The sequence below is a fragment of the Stegostoma tigrinum genome, chromosome 12 (genome assembly GCF_030684315.1).
Source record: "Stegostoma tigrinum isolate sSteTig4 chromosome 12, sSteTig4.hap1, whole genome shotgun sequence".
In the NCBI taxonomy this organism is placed as follows: domain Eukaryota; kingdom Metazoa; phylum Chordata; class Chondrichthyes; order Orectolobiformes; family Stegostomatidae; genus Stegostoma; species Stegostoma tigrinum.
In genome coordinates this window covers 41,687,449-41,707,712 of record NC_081365.1, presented here as the reverse complement: position 1 = coordinate 41,707,712, position 20,264 = coordinate 41,687,449, and the positions used below count along the sequence as shown (strand labels likewise).

Genomic DNA, 20,264 nt, shown 5'->3' with positions numbered 1-20,264 from the left:
TGTTCTGTGACTCTCTTTTCAATAAAATGTTTTCATTACAGTGTTTAAGAATTTGTTTTATCAGTTTTGTGTGAATCATCTTGCCACTGAAACTGACCAGCCTTGATCTAGTTCTAATGAACATTAGTAAATAAGTTACAGAAATACTAACTGAATTATGTAGAGCTTCTTAGTTTTACATTTAAATATAGTCTTTATGTTGCCTTATTTCAGGGGCCATCTGAAGTCATTAAAAAACAGTAGAACAGATAACCTGTCTAAACTACAATTAATTAGGAGAAATCTTTTTGCAGTGTGTTGTCATCTTGACTGCATCTGACTTGCAGCTAAGAGGAATGCTGATGTTTACTACAAAGGGAACTGTTGAGAGGAGGAGCTGAGAGGCTAACAATTTGTTTATAGTCTGACGGAATTATGTTGAAATTGTCAAGAGATTTTTTTTCTAGCAAGGGGTTAAATGTCTGTATGCTGTTTGAGCTTGTTGTAGGTTAGTGATATTGTGATGCTTTTCCAATGACTTGGCAGTATATCTGCAGGTCTATATTTCAGCTGCGCCAGCTCATAAAATTCTAATTCAACATGCATGAGATTGCTTTGCCTTCTGAATATGAATCCACTTTTAATGCATTCTGGGGCTGTGGCAACTTTCTCTGCACCACAAACCAATATTCGTTTGTGGGAAACTGAGTGGAACTTGCTATTCATATGCAACAAATTTGCTCAAGTAAAATGTGACCAATGACCTGCCAGTGCCACCTGTAGGAAATTCCTCAGGGAGTGGCCTGTAGCTAGAGGGTGGTTTCTAGCTTGTTGTCAAGTAGGTAAATGTCTTGGTGACAGATGTACTTCCATAAACACTAAAGCTGCATTTGTTACATGTAGGACACGATGTAGCCCCAGGGTGTCATGTGTTGCATGTTTTTCTTTTGCCCCTTTTAAGGGAGGGCCGCAGGGAGGAAGGACACAGGATCAGGATGCCCCACCTGGAGCAGGGAGGTAAAAGCAGCATTGTGGGAGCTATACAATCTAGCTGGGATCCAGGTGGTATGAACTCAAGAGGCAATGGGGTGGATGCAGAAGGGAAGGTGGACGTACTAGCAACATTAGCCTGGCATGTTGGTGTCTAGCTGCTGTTCCTGCCTCTGGTGAGTTTCATCAGAACAGGGGATCTCAGCCCCAGAAAGTCACTGATTTATGAATACAACCAATTTTAACATGTATGCACCTTGTCAGGGGCCTCTTGGGAACTTTAGGGCCACGCATTTAGGCCAAGGGTAGACAACTTGGATTGAGGAGGCTGTGCAGCAGAGAGTCAGTCACAACTGGAAGAGGAAGGTGATGGTGTAGTGGTAATGTCACTGGACTAGTAGTCTGGGGGCCCAGCTATGGATTCAGGACTTCAAATCGCAACAGGGCAGCTGGCTGAATTATCATTGAATGAAGCCTGGAATTGAAATTTAGTCTCAGTGACTATTAGATTAATAGTGATGGTTGTAAGTACCCATCCTCACCTGGTGTGTCCTAGTCGTGAATGTAGATCTACAGCACTGTGGTTGGCTCTCTACTGTTCTCTTAAATGGCCAAACAAGTTGGTCAATTTGTGGGATAATCAGGGATGTGCGACAAATGTTGGCTTTGCTAATGATGCCCACATACTACGAATAAATAAATAAAGGGAAAGAAATGATGAGATGCGATCATAAAGTGGTGCATTACTGAGAAAAGCATTCAGCATTTGACATTCTTAACCAGTCACTCCCAAGAAATGTGAAGTTGGGAAAAGTCCTGAATTGACCCTGCTTATTGAGGGAAGAGAATGGGCTGGGCTGCAGAACGCACAGGTGCTCTGGCTGTATAGAGAGGTTATCAGGTCTGGTGTAAGGTTCGAGGCTCTTGACAGGAGGGTTCATCTAATCCATGCACGTTTCAGCTGAGTGCTTGTAACCTTGGAGGTTAGTGTCATCCATTTGAGCTCCTTGGGAGAACATTTCCATTGAAACAGTTAGGTAATAAAGGATTAATTTAATCTAATGAGGGGCAAATATCTGTTTCACTGGTCTTTGCAGTCCCTTTGGTTCCTCTTCATCACTTCCCATCCTCTTTTTCATCATCGCCTTTAAAAAATGCAAGTTCACTTTTCCAGTGCATGTACCAACATTTTATATTGTGCAAACAAAAGCGAGGGGAGAACTCCTGACACAATGTCCCCTGCTTCTGCCCTCTTCTACGTTTCCACTGCTTGCAGCCTTGGAGGATGTGGAGGCAGCTGCCTATTTCTTAGTAACATGTTTCAGTGGTTTCCTTTACATTTATTATAGATTGTAAAATTCTGAGGTGGAGTGATGTCTAGCTTGGCAAGAAGCAGTTATTAGAGTGTATTACTAAGGTCTTAGTGCGTGGCCTTGCAAAAGAGTTACGCAAGTGCTGATTCATTTGTGTTTCGCAAAGATCTCCTTTTCAAATATTGGTACAATTATTTGCAGAAATGATTGGATGTTATTGCATAATTAAAGATTTATTTTAAAATCTCTTTTATGCAGTTTATGGAAAAAAATTGAAGATAACATTTTCTTTTATTGCTTGGACAGATTTGGGGCTGTCTCCACACCTCGCAGCCATGATGGCTGGTGGGCAGTCTCTAGGACAGAGCAGTAGTACTGGGGATACAGGATTCAGCTTTTCTCAGGATTCAGGTAATTGTTCTTGCTGTTTATTTACAGCTGACACTACACTAGGCATTTTTTTAATATCAACTTCTATTACAACTTTAAAGTTCAATTTTAAATTTTTGTTTTCAAATTTCTTCTTGGTCCTGCCCATCCTATGGTTGTAATCTATTTCATCTCTACAGTCCATAAGACCATAAGACATAGGAGTGAAAGTAAGGCCATTTGGCCCATCAAGTCCACTTCGGCATTTAATCATGGCTGATGGGCATTTCAACACCACTTCCCTGCACTCTTCCCGTAGCCCTTGATTCCTTGTGAGATCAAGAATGTATCCATCTCTGCCTTGAAGGCATCTAATGTCCCGGCCTCCACTGCATTCCGTGGCAATGAATTCCACAAGCCCACTACTCTCTGGCTGAAGAAATGTCATCTCATTTCAGTTTTAAATTTACCCCTCTAATTTTAAGGCTGTGCCCGCGGGTCCTAGTCTCCCTGCCTAACAGAAACAACTTCCTAGCGTCCACCCCTTCTAAGCCATACATTATCTTGTAACTTTCTATTAGATCTCCCCTCAATCTTCTAAACTCTAATGAATACAATCCCAGGATCCTTAGCCGTTCATCGTACGTTAAACCTACCATTTCAGGGATCATCTGTGTGAATCTCCACTGGACACGTTCCAGGGCTAGTATGTCCTTCCTGAGGTGTGGGGCCCAAAATTTGACACAGTATTCCAAATGGGGCCTAACTAGAGCTTTATAAAGCCTCAGAAGCACATCGCTGCTTTTATATTCCAACCCTCTTGAGATAAACAACAACATTACATTCGTTTTCTTAATCACTGACTGTACCTGCAAGTTAACCTTTAGAGAATCCTAGACCAACACTCCCAGATCCCTTTGTACTTCTGCTTTACGAATTTTCTCACCATTTAGAACATAGTCCATGCCTGTATTCTTTTTTCCAAAGTGCAAAACCTCACATTTACTCACATTGAATTTCATCAGCCATTTCCTGGACCACTCTCTTAAACTGTCTAAATCTTTCTGCAGCTTCCCCACCTTCTCAGTACTACCTGCCTGTCCACCTATCTTCGTATCATCGGCAAACTTCACCAGAATGCCCCCAGTCCCTTCATCCAGATCATTAATATACAAGGTGAACAGCTGTGGCCCCAACACTGAACCCTGCGGGACACCACTCGTCATGGTTGCCATTCCGAAAAAGAGCCTTTTTTCCCAACTCTCTGCCTTCTGTCAGAAAGCCAATCCTCAATCCAAGCCAGTAGCTCACCTCAAACACCATGGGCCCTCACCTTGCTGAGCAGCCTCCTGTGAGGCACCATATCAAAGGCCTTTTGGAAGTCTAGATAGATAACATCTACTGGGTTTCCCTGGTCTAACATACTTGTTACCTCTTCAAAGAATTCTAACAGGTTTGTCAGGCATGACCTCCCCTTTCTAAATCCATGCTGACTTGTTCTAATCTGACCCTGCACTTCCAGAAATTTAGAAATCTCACCCTTGACAATGGATTCAAGAATCTTACCAACTACTGAGGTTAGGCTAATCGGCCTATAATTTTCTGTGTGAGTCCTGTGCATTCCTTTGGAGCATCTCTGATTTTCAGTGTTGCACCATTAATTGCCATCCCCCAAGTTGTCTGGCCCTTTTGCAGTTGGAAAGTTTGGGAGTTCCATTCCCAAATCTCTCCCTGACTCTACCTTCTCCCCCTTAAAGAAGTTCGTTTAAAATCTACACTTTGACCAAGCCTTCGATCATACATGCCCTCATTATGCCTTGTGTGGGCTCAGTGTCATTTTATTTTGTTTTATGATGACCCTTGCTTCATTTTATCGTGTAGAAAGTGAGACGTATATCCAAGTAGTTGTTTTTGTCGTGCAGAAATGATTAAAAATCTACAGAATTAAACATTTTCAACCTATTACAACCATTTGTAAGGTTAATGGTATCTACACTATATACGTTTTTGAGTTTTTTTCATCTGGTAGGTGGAATTTTCTGTGCATCAATCTGTGGCAATGTAATTTTATAATTAAAAGTGTCATACAACTGGATGCAAAATCTACAAAACCTCATAAAGTACTGCAGGTGCACAAAAGGTTGACACCAATTGGATTTGCAGCTAATTTGGGCCATGAGTCAACTACAGTTAATCCAGTGACTGAAAAGTTCAGAGCGTTGAACTTGACATATTGTGAATACAGTTTTCTTAGTTGTATCCTTTATTTCTATCCTATTCTCGGTCTCTTCTCGAGAGAGAGAAAAAGGCAATCTGTTCCCTTATCACTTTAGAACGTAGAACATAGAACAGTACAGCACAGAACAGGCCCTTCAGCCCACAATGTTGTGCCGACCATTGATCCTCATGTATGCACCCTCAAATTTCTGTGACCATATGCATGTCCAGCAGTCTCTTAAATGACCCCAATGACCTTGCTTCCACAACTGCTGCTGGCAACGCATTCCATGCTCTCACAACTCTCTGTGTAAAGAACCCGCCTCTGACATCCCCTCTATACTTTCCTCCAACCAGCTTAAAACTATGACCGCTCGTGTTAGCCATTTCTGCCCTGGGAAATAGTCTCTGGCTACCAACTCTATCTATGCCTCTCATTATCTTGTATACCTCAATTAGGTCCCCTCTCCTACTCCTTTTCTCCAATGAAAAAAGTCCGAGCTCAGTCAACTTCTCTTCATAAGATAAGCCCTCCAGTCCAGGCAGCATCCTGGTAAACCTCCTCTGAACCCTCTCCAAAGCATCCACATCTTTCCTATAATAGGGTGACCAGAACTGGACGCAGTATTCCAAGTGCGGTCTAACCAAAGTTTTATAGAGCTGCAACAAGATCTCACGACTCTTAAACTCAATCCCCCTGCTAATGAAAGCCAAAACACCATATGCTTTCTTAACAACCCTGTCCACTTGGGTGGCCATTTTAAGGGATCTATGTATCTGCACACCAAGATCCCTCTGTTCCTCCACACTGCCAAGAATCCTATCCTTAATCCTGTACTCAGCTTTCAAATTCGACTTTCCAAAATGCATCACCTTGCATTTATCCAGGTGGAACTCCATCTGCCACCTCTCAGCCCATCTCTGCATCCTGTCAATGTCCCGCTGCAGCCTACAACAGCCCTCTATACTGTCAACGACACCTCCAACCTTCATGTCGTCTGCAAACTTGCTGACCCATCCTTCAATCCCCTCATCCAAGTCTTATGCCTCCTTTGAATTTTCACTAGAAATCATGGATACCTGTTTCATTTGATTTTTATCTTGTCACTTTCTTTCTCCATTCTTTTTCCTTGGCTTTTACACACAATTATATCACTGTAGAATCTACCTAGTGCAGAATCGAGACCAAACCTCTGCTTTTCCCCTTTAAGTCTTAGTGTTTTGAAGCATTGCTTTTAAAAATGGGCTGGCACACAGCTTTTATTTCTAGGACACCAGTCTAAATCAATGGAGAGCCGCTACATTTCCTCAGGCTTATGTCAAAACAGTCCATAATTTTATGACTGAATCAGAAAGCCAAAAGGTTGTGGGTCATGTTGTAATCTCACGCTCCTGTCTGCCTAATGCAGTCATTAAACTAGTGGGTCTTATTGTCCACTTGGAGTCACATTGTTTTACAGCACAGAAAGAGGCCATTTGGCACACTATTTCTACGCCAGTCATCAAACATCCATCTATTTTAATCCCATTTTTCAGCATGTGGCCTGGAGCCTTGTATATTGTGATGTTTCAAGTGTCCATCTAAATAATTCTTAAATGACTTGAGAATTCCTGCTTTTACAGATACCCACAATCCTCTGGATGAAAAAAAATTTTCTCAAATCCCCTCTAAACATCCTGCTCTTTACCTGAAAACTGTGCTTTCCGCTTATTGACCTTTGGATGAAGGGAGAAACTTTACCCCTATCTACCTTCAGAACTGTGTGCACCTCAATCAGACTGCCCCTTAGCTTTCTTTGCTCTAAGACTAGGTTGTTTTCTTATCTAGTCTCTTTATAGCTGAATTGCTGTGGCCCAGGCAACATTCTGGTGATAATAAAATGTGAGGCTGGATGAACACAGCAGGCCCAGCAGCATCTCAGGAGCACAAAAGCTGACGTTTCGGGCCTAGACCCTTCATCAGAGAGGGGGATGGGGTGAGGGTTCTGGAATAAATAGGTGGAGAGGGGGAGGCGGACCAAAGATGGAGAGAAAAGAAGATAGCTGGAGAGGAGAGTATAGGTGGGGAGGTAGGGAGGGGATAGGTCAGTCCAGGGAAGACGGACAGGTCAAGAAGTTGGGATGAGGTTAGTAGGTAGGAGATGGAGGTGCGGCTTGGGGTGGGAGGAAGGGATGGGTGAGAGGAAGAACTGGTTAGGGAGCAGAGACAGGTTGGACTGGTTTTGGGATGCAGTGGGTGGAGGGGAAGAGCTGGGCTGGTTGTGTGGTGCAGTGGGCGGGGGGACGAACTGGGCTGGTTTTGGGATGCGGTCCTCCCACCCACCCTCCTGCAAAAACTCCATCCCCTCTTCCCAATTCCTCCGCCTCCGCCGCATCTGCTCCCACGATGAGGCATTCCACTCCCGCACATCCCAGATGCTCAAGTTCTTCAAGGACCGCAACCTTCCCCCCACAGTGGTCGAGAATGCCCTTGACCGCGTCTCCCGCATTTCCCGCAACTCATCCCTCAGACCCCGTCCCCGCCACAACCGCCCTAAGAGGATCCCCCTCGTTCTCACACACCACCCCACCAATCTCCGGATACAACGCATCATCCTCTGACACTTCCGCCATCTACAATCCGACCCCACCACCAAAGACATTTTTCCATCCCCACCCTTGTCTGCTTTCCGGAGAGACCACTCTCTCCGTGACTCCCTTGTTCGCTCCACACTGCCCTCCAACCCCACCACACCCACCACACCTGGCACCTTCCCCTGCAACCGCAGGAAATGCTACACTTGCCCCCACACCACCTCCCTCACCCTTATCCCAGGCCCCAAGATGACTTTCCACATTAAGCAGAGGTTCACCTGCACATCTGCCAATGTGGTATACTGCATCCACTGTACCCGGTGTGGCTCCCTCTACATTAGGGAAACCAAGCGGAGGCTTGGGGACCACTTTGCAGAACACCTCCGCTCAGTTCGCAATAAACAACTGCACCTCCCAGTCGCAAACCATTTCCACTCCCCCTCCCATTCTTTAGATGACATGTCCATCATGGGCCTCCTGCGGTGCCACAATGATGCCACCCGAAGGTTGCAGGAACAGCAACTCATATTCCGCTTGGGAACCCTGCAGCCCAATGGTATCAATGTGGACTTCACCAGCTTCAAAATCTCCCCTTCCCCCACCGCATCCCAAAACCAGCCCAGTTCGTCCCCTCCCCCCACTGCACCACACAACCAGCCCAGCTCTTCCCCTCCACCCACTGCATCCCAAAACCAGTCCAACCTGTCTCTGCCTCCCTAACCAGTTCTTCCTCTCACCCATCTCTTCCTCCCACCCCAAGCCACACCTCCATCTCCTACCTACTAACCTCATCCCACCTCCTTGACCTGTCCGTCCTACCTGGACTGACCTATCCCCTCCCTGCCTCCCCACCTATACTCTCCTCTCCACCTATCTTCTTTTCTCTCCATCTTCGGTCCGCCTCCCCCTCTCTCCCTATTTATTCCAGAACCCTCATCCCATCCCCCTCTCTGATGAAGGGTCTATGTGCTCCTGAGATGCTGCTGGGCCTGCTGTGTTCATCCAGCCTCACATTTTATTATCTTGGATTCTCCAGCATCTGCAGTTCCCATTATCACTGATACAACATTCTGGTGATTCTCTTTTTCACTCTCTCAAGTGCAGTTACATCCTTCCTATGGTGCATGTGGTGACGAGAACTGCACACAGTCTTCTACCTATGACCTAATGTTATATACAGCTCCACCATAACCACCCTGCTCTTGTATCCAATGCTTTGAATAAAGTCAAGTATGCTGTATGCTGCCTTCCATTAGTCAGCGAATTAATAAGTTATTCTTCTTATTGATTTTTGTGGAATTTTTTCTACCTAAACCTAAAGGATCTCCTAATTTATTGGCCAAGTTATTAATCTCTCCTAGAAATATTGTTCACCAGAAACATCACTGGTATTCAGTGTCACAAAATCTTGCTGTTCTTGCCTATATTCAATGTATTTTAGGTACTGACGTCATGCTTTTGGAAGATTTCAATTCAGATGGAACTCATTATTTGCACCACAACTATTCCAATCGAAGACGGAGTTCTGTGACAATAGATGAAATTGCAGAACCGAAAGGTATTTATACAATGGTTTTCGATTTTGTCGACATTTTTTAAACAAATTTAAATAATTCACAAATTTATTTGCTTTTTATGTATTTAGGACTGCTCTGATTAATTTTATTATATTGTTTTCTTTTATGTATGTTTCCTGTTTCCCTTTTGGATTTTTTTGGAATTTGTGATACACAACCAGAAGTTGTAGTGCATGTCCTCAGTAATTGTTTGTTATGCTAGTATATTTCACATAGCCCCATAATGTTTAGAAATTATACAATCATAAGCCAGGATAAATGAGGTTCATTTTCATTTTTAAAATGTGATACTTCTGTGTATCTGCATTTCATGTTTTTTTTCTGAAAAGGTAAAAGCAGTTTATGCATAATTATTGGTGCATTAGGGTTATTTGTGTTAATGGTGCGTTGCCTTTGTCGATGTTCTTTTCAGACCATGGACCATGGCTATTTGGTCTGGAATTCTTTAACCTACATCAAGCTTATCTGTTTCTATCCTTTCTCTTTACTGATTTTAAAATTGCAAGAAAGACTGCTGCAAAAGACAATGGTAGTGAATGTGTCCAGAGCTACTTTAATAGGTAGCTTTAGCAGAGTGAGCTGTTTTAAAAAATAAACTGTTATCTGTCAGTCACAATGTTGCGTCTTTTACCTGCATTTCCAATACCATGACTAAATCCTTGCCACTGCTGGAAGAAACTAGGGGCAGCATGGTGGCTCAGTGGTTAGCACCAGGGACCCGGGTTCGATTCCAGCCTCGGGCAACTGTCTGTGTGGAGTTTGCACATTCTCCCCATGTCTGCGTGGGTTTCCTCCGGGTGCTCCGGTTTCCTCCCACAATCCAAAGATGTACAAGTTAGGTGGATTGGCCATGCTAAATTGCCCGTAGTGTTGAGGGGTGTGTGGGTTATAGCGGGATGGGTCTGGGTGGGATACTTCAAGGGGCAGTATGGACTTGTTGGGCTGAAGGGCCTGTTTCCATACTGTAGGTAATCTAAAATGCTGTTTGTGGTTCGGGACTGAGTTTAACTTTGATTCAGTTTTGAATGCTTTTAAAGACTTCTTCTGGAAACATGGCTGTACGTAATTCTGTTCCACAGGGTGCTCGAGCATGACCTCCACCCCACTTCCTATGTTTGTAACTGCTGTCAGTTCACTATCCTGCTTTTCAGTGGCAACTTGTAAATCCCTTACAGTACTTATTTAAATACACTGGACATTGGTCTCGCTGACTGGGCCAGTATTTGTTGCTTATCCTTGATTGTCCTCTAGAAGATGATTGTGATCCACCTTGAATCGCTGAAGTCCTTTCTCAGTTAGATGTGCTCTCGCCCAATCTCTGTAATCTAAATCCATTGTTATAAAAAGCCACCCAGAACTCTCAGAAGATAGGATGACATTTGTATTAATACAGCACCTTTTACAATCTCGGAGTCTAAAAACACTTCACAACCAGTTAAGTACTTGTCATTGTGATTTAAGGAAGAATTGCCATGCCACTCTCACATTTCTACAGGCTTCACTGGGGCCTTGGAAACCACTCTGAATATGCATACCACACCATCCCAATTCTGGAATACTCCAGCATCCAGTATGACATCCTGAGCATCCTTACTTTTCCTGCTATTCATGATTGAGGAAGCAACTGCACTATGAAGTACAAGTGTGCTAAATGGCTTATTGAAGCATAATGTAATATCCTTACAAAAATTGCACTAAGTTTTTTTTGTGGATGTTACTGGCTATGCCATTGTTAATTGTTCAACTCTCTAATTGTGCTTGAGAAGGTGATGCTAAATGTTTTCTTGAACCACTACAGTCCATGTAGTGTAGTGTCATCCACAGTGTTATGAGGAAGGGAGCTTCAGGATGTTGACCTACTGACAGTTTCTTCAGAGCCATATTTCCAAATCAGGTTGGTGTTTGGCAGAAGAATCACAGAAGGTGCACTCTAAGGAGCCTTGCTGCAGAGCATTTTGTAGGTGGCACACATTGGTGAATGGAGTGAATAATTAACACGGCAGCTGGGATGTTACTCGAGTGGGCTACTTGGTCCTGTATGGTGTCCAGCTGCTTGAGTGTTGGAGTCCCATTCATTCAGGCAACTTGTGAGTATTTCATCACACCCGTTACTTATGCCAGTATTGGTGGACAAGAATTAAGGAAACAGGTGAGTATCCACTGCAGAATTCTTAGCCTCTGACTGTTCTGTTAACCACAATGACTAAATAGTTAATAAAATGTGAGGCTGGATGAACACAGCAGGCCCAGCAGCATCTCAGGAGCACAAAAGCTGACGTTTCAGGCCTAGACCCTTCATCAGAGAGGGGGATGGGGTGAGGGTTCTGGAATAAATAGGGAGAGAGGGGGAGGCAGACCACAGATGGAGAGAAAAGAAGATAGGTGGAGAGGAGAGTATAGGTGGGGAGGTAGGGAGGGGATAGGTCAGCCCAGGGAAGACGGACAGGTCAAGGAGGTGGGATGAGGTTAGTAGGTAGGAGATGGAGGTGCGACTTGGGGTGGGAGGAAGGGATGGGTGAGAGGAAGAACAGGTTAGGGAGGCAGGGACAGGTTGGACTGGTTTTGGGATGCAGTGGGTGGAGGGGAAGAGCTGGGCTGGTTGTGTGGTGCAGTGGGGGGAGGGGACGAACTGGGCTGGTGAAGTCCACATTGATGCCATTAGGCTGCAGGGTTCCCAGGCGGAATATGAGTTGCTGTTCCTGCAACCTTCGGGTGGCATCATAGTGGCAGTGCAGGAGGCCCATGATGGACATGTCATCTAAAGAATGGGAGGGGGAATGGAAATGGTTTGCAACTGGGAGGTGCAGTTGTTTATTGCGAACCGAGCGGAGGTGTTCGGCAAAACGGTCCCCAAGCCTCCGCTTGGTTTCCCCAATGTAGAGGAAGCCACACTGTGTACAGTGGATGCAGTATACCACATTGGCAGATGTGCAGGTGAACCTCTCCTTAATGTGGAAAGTCATCTTGGGGCCTGGGATAGGGGTGAGGGAGGAGGTGTGGGGGCAAGTGTAGCATTTCCTGCGGTTGCAGGGGAAGGTGCTGGGTGTGGTGGGGTTGGAGGGCAGTGTGGAGCGAACAAGGGAGTCACGGAGAGAGTGGTCTCTCCGGAAAGCAGACAGGGGTGGGGATGGAAAAATGTCTTGGGTGGTGGGGTCGGATTGTAGATGGCGGAAGTGTCGGAGGATGATGCGTTGTATCCGGAGGTTGGTGGGGTGGTGTGTGAGAACGAGGGGGATCCTCTTTGGGCGGTTATGGCGGGGGCGGGGTGTGAGGGATGTTATGCGAGAGACACGGTCAAGGGCGTTCTCGACCACTGTGGGGGGAAGGTTGCGGTCCTTGAAGAATTTGGACATCTGGGATGTGCGGGTGTGGAATGCCTCATCGTGGGAGCAGATGCGGCGGAGGCAGAGGAATTGGGAATAGGGGATGGAATTTTTGCAGGAGGGTGGGTGGGAGGAGGTGTATTCTAGGTAGCTGTGGGAGTCGGTGGGCTTGAAATGGACATCAGTTACAAGCTGGTTGCCTGAGATGGAGACTGAGAGGTCCAGGAAGGTGATGGATGTGCTGGAGATGGCCCAGGTGAACTGAAGGTTGGGGTGGAAGGTGTTGGTGAAGTGGATGAACTGTTCGAGCTTCTCTGGGGAGCAAGAGGCGGCGCCGATACAGTCATCAATGTAACGGAGGAAGAGGTGGGGTTTGGGGCCTGTGTAGGTGCGGAAGAGGGACTGTTCCACGTAACCTACAAAGAGGCAGGCGAAACGTCAGCTTTTGTGCTCCTGAGATGCTGTTGGGCCTGCTGTGTTCATCCAGCCTCAAATTTTATTATCTTGGATTCTCCAGCATCTGCAGTTCCCATTATCACATGACTAAATAGTTAGTCCATTTCAGTTTCTGGTTAGTGATAACCCCAGAATTTTGGAGGTTTCAGCATTAGTAATACCATTGAATTCAAGAGACTAGGGTTAGATTTTCTCAGGAATAGTAATTGACTGGTATTTCTTTGGCATGAATGTTGCATGTCACTTGTGAGCCTATGCCTGGATATTGTCTAATATCCAATTGCATCAGGACCTGAGTGACTACTCTAGGATCCAATGTCATTTACTAAACATGGTGTAATTATCAGTTAAGGTCTCTACTTCTGACCTTATGATGGAGGGAAAGTCATTGTTGAAGTAACTGAAGTTAATGAGCCTAGGACACTACCCTGAGGAACTCTTCCAGTGATTTCCTGCAATCGAGTTCCATAGAATCCCTACAGTTTTGAAACAAGTCATTCAGCCCAACAGTCCACAATAACCCTCCGAAGAGCATCCCACCCAGGCTTATCCCTGTAACCGCATTCCCCATGGCCAATCCACCTAACTTACTTATCTTTGGACTGTGGAAAGAAACCGGAGCACCCGGAGGAAACCCTTGCAGACACAGGGAGTGTGTGCAAACTCCACACAGACAGTTGCCCGAGGGTGGAACTGAACCACCTGGGTCCCTGGTGTTGTGAGGCAGAAGTACTAACCACTGAACAACCAAGATGATTGACCTTCAAACATCACACCATCTTCCTTTATTCTGGTCATGACACCAATCAGTGGGGTGATTGCTAGTTAGATGCCAATGTTTTAGTGGTACTGGAACAGATTGAATCAGTGCCTAGCTAATACTGGAGAACGAGTCTTCTGTATAACTATGGGTGTGTTATCTGGGCCCATAACCTTTTAAGTATCCAATGCCTTCACCTGTTTCTTGATAATGCATGGAGTGAATTAAATTGGCTGAAGATATGCATCTAGGGTACTGGGAACTTCAGGAGGAGGCCTAGGTGGATCGTCCACTCCTATATCTTAATGAAGATGGTTATTCTATCAAACAGGATCTACACAAACTTACCTTCAACCTCTTTCTCTGCTCCAGACGACTCCACAAACATTGCCCTGAATTCCTCCAACGAAAGGAGCAGGACCTGACTCGACTTCCCTGCAACTTCCACTTCCACTCTGGACTCCACCCAAATTCCAGTCAATACATGGACTCCTATCTTGGGGTCACTCCTGGGTCCTACTGCCCACGTGCAGCCAGCTAGCACTCCTCTTCCCTCCACATCCATGCACCACCACAATACTCGCTGCCCCTCCACCTCTCCTACTTCCTCACTTCATCTCACCCTACCCCCATCCAATCTTCCATCCCACTGCTCAGCCCACTATCTTCCCAATCTCCTTTCCCTCCCACAACCACTCACCAGCCCCCACCACACAGTGTCTAACCCTTGTCTATCACATGCTATCGCCTTTCCCTCCATCTTGCCTTCAGCCTCTTCCACTCCACCCCTTAACCTTGCCACATATTCACAATGCCCCTGACCATGTACTCATGTACTCTGAGGCTGAATAGTCTGTCCTTAGTAAAGGGTTCAGGTTGGTGCCCCTTTGCCCCCACGGCACTGGGTTCTGTGCCCCCCCCCCCGCCACCATGGCGTGGAACTCTTCCACCACCTCCCCCCACCCCATTCCTCCTTCTTTGATAAAACTTCCAGCTGCCCTCTGGGGACCCCTTCTCCTGCCTCCAACCTTCCTCCTCCTCTTCGACACTTCCTACCAGCCTCTTAGCTGCCCTGGCCTGCTTCATCACTAACTGCCAATGCACCATCAACTGCCTCAATTTCTCCACCCTCTTCCGCCTCTGAACGTGCAGCACGGCACACTCTCTGCCCCGATCCCTGTTTCACTATCAAACCCACTGACAAAGGAAGGATGGTGGTAGTTTGGAGGACAGACTTCTGTGTCGCAGAGGCCAAATGCCAACTCTCCAATACCACGTTCCCCCCACCCCCCACCTTGACCACAACCCCATTGTGGTCCATCAAGCTACCATCTATGCTGTCCATGAACTCATCACATTCAGTGACCTCGCCTCCAGCCTTGGAGTTCACAGTCCCACACTGCCTGGTTCTACCTGCTTCCCAAGATCCACAAGCCCAACTACCCTGGCCGACCTATTGTCTCCACATGCTCCTGCCCCACTGAACCCATCTCTTCATACCTTAACTCCATTCTTTCCTCCTTGGTCCAAGCACACTCCACCTCCATCCGGAACATCAACCGAGCCCTCCACTTCTTTGGATATTTGGAGCTCCCTGGCCTTGAGCACTTCACTGTTACTATGGACATGCAATCCCTGTACGTGTCCATACCCACAAGGACGGCCTACAGACCCTCGGTTTTTTTCCTCAGACCTATCCAGATCCCACTGCCCCCACCAATACTCTCTTCCAGCTCACCGAACTAGTCCTCAACCTCAAAACATTTCCTTCAATTCTTCCCACTTTCTGCAACTAACAGGAGCAAAAGACTCCACAAATAACTCCATCCTAAATGTGGAGGTGCCGCTGTTGGACTGGGGTGGGCAAGGTCACAAATCACACAGCACCAGGTTAGAGTCCAACAGGCTTATTTGAAAACACGAGCTTTTGGAGCCTTACTCCTCCTCCCAGGTGTTTGTGAGAGAGGTAGCATCTGTTGCAGAATTCGTACGTAAAAGATCAAAGGGTCACACCACAGATGAGGAAGTATTAAACAAACCTATGATGCTGTTAAATCTTTAATCAGCTAGAAGGTTTTAACTGATTAATATGTATATGTAAATCTCAGAATTCCTTTCAAGTCACTGTCCTGAGAGAACTAAAGGTTTTATCAGTGTGAAGAAGAGGTGACATTTTAGGTCAGACAATACATGTTAGGTGTGAGGCCTTGTTGAGAATCTGTTTTGGTTTGGAGTCAGGCTGGTTTTATTTCTAAAGTAAATTTGTAAAATGCCACATTGACTGACAGTCTCTAAATTGTATGCTTTTTGAACAAATTCTATTTGTCTGATCTAAAATGTCACCTCTTCTTTACCCTGATAGAACCTGTAGCTCTCTCAGGACAAATAACCTTGTTGGAGTCTAACCTGGTGTTGTGTGATTTCTGACTTTGTCCACCCCCAACTCCTCCACATTTAGGATGGAGCTATTTATGGAGTCTTTTGCTCCTGTTAGTTGTTTAATCATCCAGCACCATTCAGGGCTGCAGAATTCCGGTTGTAGGACCTCTCGGCTCTGTCTGCCAGATGTTGCCTCTACAGTTTGTCAAGTGGGTAATCTGTATGTTGTATAGCTTCCAAAGATTGACACCTCATTTTTAGGTATACCCTCCTGTACTCTTAATTGAACCAGGTTTGATCCCTGACTTGATGGCATTGGAAGGGTGCCAGATCATATCAAGTCAAGAGGTTATAGATTGTGGTTGAATACAGTTCTGCTGTAGGGGGTTCTTATGATGTAGTGGCCACAGGCCCTACCACTGAACAAGGAGGCTTAGCTTTTAATCCTACTTGTCCCAAGGCTGTGCAGTACATCCCTGAATAGTTTGATTAGAAAATATCTACAATTCTGCTGGTGCTGACGGCCACAGAAATTACAGTTTTGACTTGCTAGATTTTACCCACCTAGAATTAATCTACATATTGGGCTATTGCTTGCGGATTAGCTATAACTTAGTGGGTACAAGTCTTTTTCCAAGTGGCAGATGTATTTCTCTGGCTTTTATGGCTCCCTTAGCTAGCTGCTCACTTTATCACCAATAATCTGGCATACTGCGAGCTTTCCTGCCTCAGGCAAGGTATTCGGAGATCTGGATGACCTCTCACAAGAAACACAAAACTAGCATGCATGTCCTGGAGGAGTTGTGAATATATATGCCACGTTCACCTTTAATTCCAACACCCTTGTAAATAATGTGTAAGATGTTGTGAAGACCACATTTGCACTAATAATTTTTTGATCTTGTTATCTGAAGATAAATTTTCAATTGAAGTGGTGCAGAGAATGTTCACTGTATTGTTTGCTCAGTTGCCCAGTGCATTCAAGAAAGTTTTGATACTAGGAACTATAAATTATGGGATAAACAAAAGTAAGCTCGAGGTCAGAAATCATAATGAATAGCAGAGCAAGCTGAAGGGGCCACAGGGTCTACTTCTACCTCTTAAGCTTGAAAAGCAAAGGGGGTAACAGGAACTTACCAATGATGGCACAGTCCTTAACACAAGTTAGGACAGAATGTGCCCTGGCACTCAATTAACTGAAGTATGGACACAGACACTGCCCCAAACATACAAATACATTTGATTCCATTTAAACTTCTTTGCCCGTGTCAACAGCACAGACATGCAGCAACTGTAGTACATAGAAAAGATGCGTTGTACGCTTGTTTTGAGCTATGTCTTCTATCAGCCACTTACAATACTTACAGAACAGTGTATATTGTGCACCACACCCTTATACAATAACCTTTAATACCATTTGTTGAGATGTGTGTGTAGTTGTTAGAATTCTGAAGACTGAAAAGTAATTTGTCACTTGCCAGCATTAAGATCCATGACTGTGCTGATAGTAGGCCCATCATAAATGATCTAATTAACAGATTCAATTTTGAGAACTGGGAAAAGCTTTTCTATTACACTTCGAAAAACTTGATCAGTGTGGTTAGCCTGTTTGAACAATATTGCAGCAAGAAATTTGACAGGCATAAAAAAAATGTTCAGCTTGTATAATAAAGGGGCAGAAATGCTTTTAATTCAATCTTATTCTTTTACAGAGGAACCTGATCGGTCTTCAGTGCTGCAAATCAAAGCAGATGTTCATAAAACGCTGGATAATTTTGCTGCCAGTTTGGCCAAAGCTATTGAGACAGATGCCAAAATGAGCCTTTTTGGAGAGAGTAGTTTACCTGGAGATTTGTTTACTATTATTAAAACCAGGCCTGGAAGTACCAATAAAGGAAACAAAGTCTCTGCAGGTCAGAGATTGCGGCTGGAGAGTATCGATGAAGGAATTGTTCATGATGGTGCAGAGGAAGATAGTGCTTGAAAGGTTTGAAACACAACCTTAAGCCTCAGCCAGCTAACATGGTGAAATAAACGTTAGTGGTTGTAACTATGCTTTCATTTATTTGTATTGTTATTTCAATATTCTTAAAAAAAATTGGAGAGGAACTTAAGTGGTAGAAAGATTAAAATTTGACAGAAGCCAAAGAAATGACTTTATAGATTTGACATTCATGTACATTCAAACATACCCATTTCTACAGTTTGGTTTAACATATAGAATTCATTTCTTCAAAAGAGATTTTTAAAGAGGAAGAATGTTGGGATTTACTAATCCCAAAAAGCAGAAAACCACTGAAGATTTATTCCTTACTTCTAGCCATAGCTACTCGTGTTTAATAACACCAGTGACAGTGACAAGATTAAGATGCAATAAAAAATATTGGGCTGTAATTTTTTTTTAAAAAATGACAGTATCTGAACTTTCAGCTACACAATTGGCTAGAAAGGGAAAGTTCTGAATCAGCAAACTTGTTGCTGTTTTGTGTTTCTAAATCACCTTGTTAGATGTTCATTTCCTGTTGGTAATGTCTTGATTATTAGTTTTTTTTTAAAAGAAAAGGTTTTGGATGCCCATGGAAAGTTTAGAACCAATAGGAATGGAGCAGAAGCCAAACCATGAAATAGCTGACTGGTAAGAATTACACCATTCAAATTATAGTAAATGTGCCCTTGTACTTTTGCAGTTGCTCACAGGAGACTTTACTTGTTTCCAAGTTGTGATATTCAATTCTTTATGTCTTAGACAATTAAATGATATGGGTTATGTGCTTCAAACTAAAATATATTGAAAAATTTAATCAGTTAAAACAGTTGGCAGATGTTATTACCATTTTTGTATTAAAATAAACCTGAAAATTACATTAAAGTCAGACTTTTCATTTTCACACTGGTTTAAAATATAATATTTATCATATGACAAGTAGCATAGGATACAATTGCCACATGAAGATTCATTGCCTCCATGCGATCACAGTGCTGTAGGTATTTAGTGGTGTAAGTAGTTTTATCTGGCTGCAAGTAGGATTTCCACCCAGTGGTCCTACCTCTGAGTTGCCAGTTAATCTGTTTGGCTGTATATTAGTGACTCAAAGAGGAATTACCAGGCCAGACTTCCCTTTCTGTTACCCCTTCCAACTGGAGTCCACCCACCCGGTGTAAAATCATGGACAGCCAACCAAGGAAATTTTATGCCTCATTTACAAATCTGCCAATCCAGGGAACTGTAACATTCTCTTGACGTGTGACAATATTGAAGACTATTTAATGGGATGTGGAATATGGAGTTAGGAGGAGGATAGTAAAATTAATTTAAACAAGAATGATCCAAGACTGCTCTGCTGTTCAATGGATGGTAAATTCTAATCTTAAGTCCACGTTCCACTTACCCCAACAACATTTCATCACTCTGTTCAACAAGAAATCTATCCACTCATTCGGGAATATCTCTCCCACCACATTTTCAAGGGGAAAGTTCCAGGGATTCCTGATCACCTAATATTTCTAAACTTAAATAGAAACTAGCCTGGCTTGTCCAACTTTACCTCAAAACAACCCATCCACCATTCCAGGTATTTGTTCTTTACACAGCGTACCAGACAATTTCCTCCTTTCTTAAATAAAGTGAACAATGCTGTATGCTGATTTCCAGGTGTGGTCTGAACAGTGCCCTGTGTAGCTGAAACATATGTATGCAACTCCCTTGACAAGAAATAACATCAGCAGCTTACCTAATTATTTGCTGTACCTGTGTACTAGGATACCCAGATCCCACTGCAAATTACCATTTAGATAATATGCATTTTTTAAAATTCTTCCTGCCAAAATGGACAATTTCACATTTTCAAACATTATTCTCCACACTGCTCCAACCTGTCTACATCCCTTTGCAGTCACCATGTATCCTCTTCGCAACTTGCGTTTCTACCTATCTTTGGTTACCAGATTTTCTGATAACACATGCCTTCCATCCCTTCATTCAAGTTGTTTATAAACAGTTGAGCGCCCAGCACTCATCCCAGTGGCCAACAACTGGTTAGATTATTTTCCAAATTGGAAACAAAGCATTTACACCAACTGTCTGCTTCTAATTAACTAGCAATCTTCTGTCCATGCCAGTATCTTACCCTGTACACCAAGATTTTACTTCCAGTTATCACCTTTGATGTAACACGTTATCAAATACATTCTGGACGTGTAAGTAGTTCTTCATCCACAGTACGTTACTTCCACACAGAACTTTAATAGACTATTTTAACATGATTTCCCCTTGACAAAAATACAGAGTCAGCCCAATTACTTTGAACAAATCCAAATGCAGTATCAA

At 44.1% G+C, this 20,264-nt stretch overlaps 1 protein-coding gene across 3 annotated transcripts in view; it reads left to right on the top strand.

Annotated features, from left to right (window-relative positions):
* Positions 1–18,786, top strand: part of gpr161a (G protein-coupled receptor 161a) — a 44,006-nt gene extending 25,220 nt beyond the window's left edge. For all 3 annotated transcript variants that reach the window (XM_059650303.1, XM_059650304.1, XM_059650305.1), the window contains 3 exons: positions 2,589–2,693; positions 8,884–9,000; positions 17,650–18,786. In XM_059650303.1, coding sequence (XP_059506286.1) covers positions 2,589–2,693; positions 8,884–9,000; positions 17,650–17,921 — 494 coding nt within the window. In that variant the 3' untranslated portion in view covers positions 17,922–18,786. The remainder of the gene's footprint in view (positions 1–2,588; positions 2,694–8,883; positions 9,001–17,649) is intronic.
* The last annotated feature ends 1,478 nt before the right edge of the window (positions 18,787–20,264 follow it).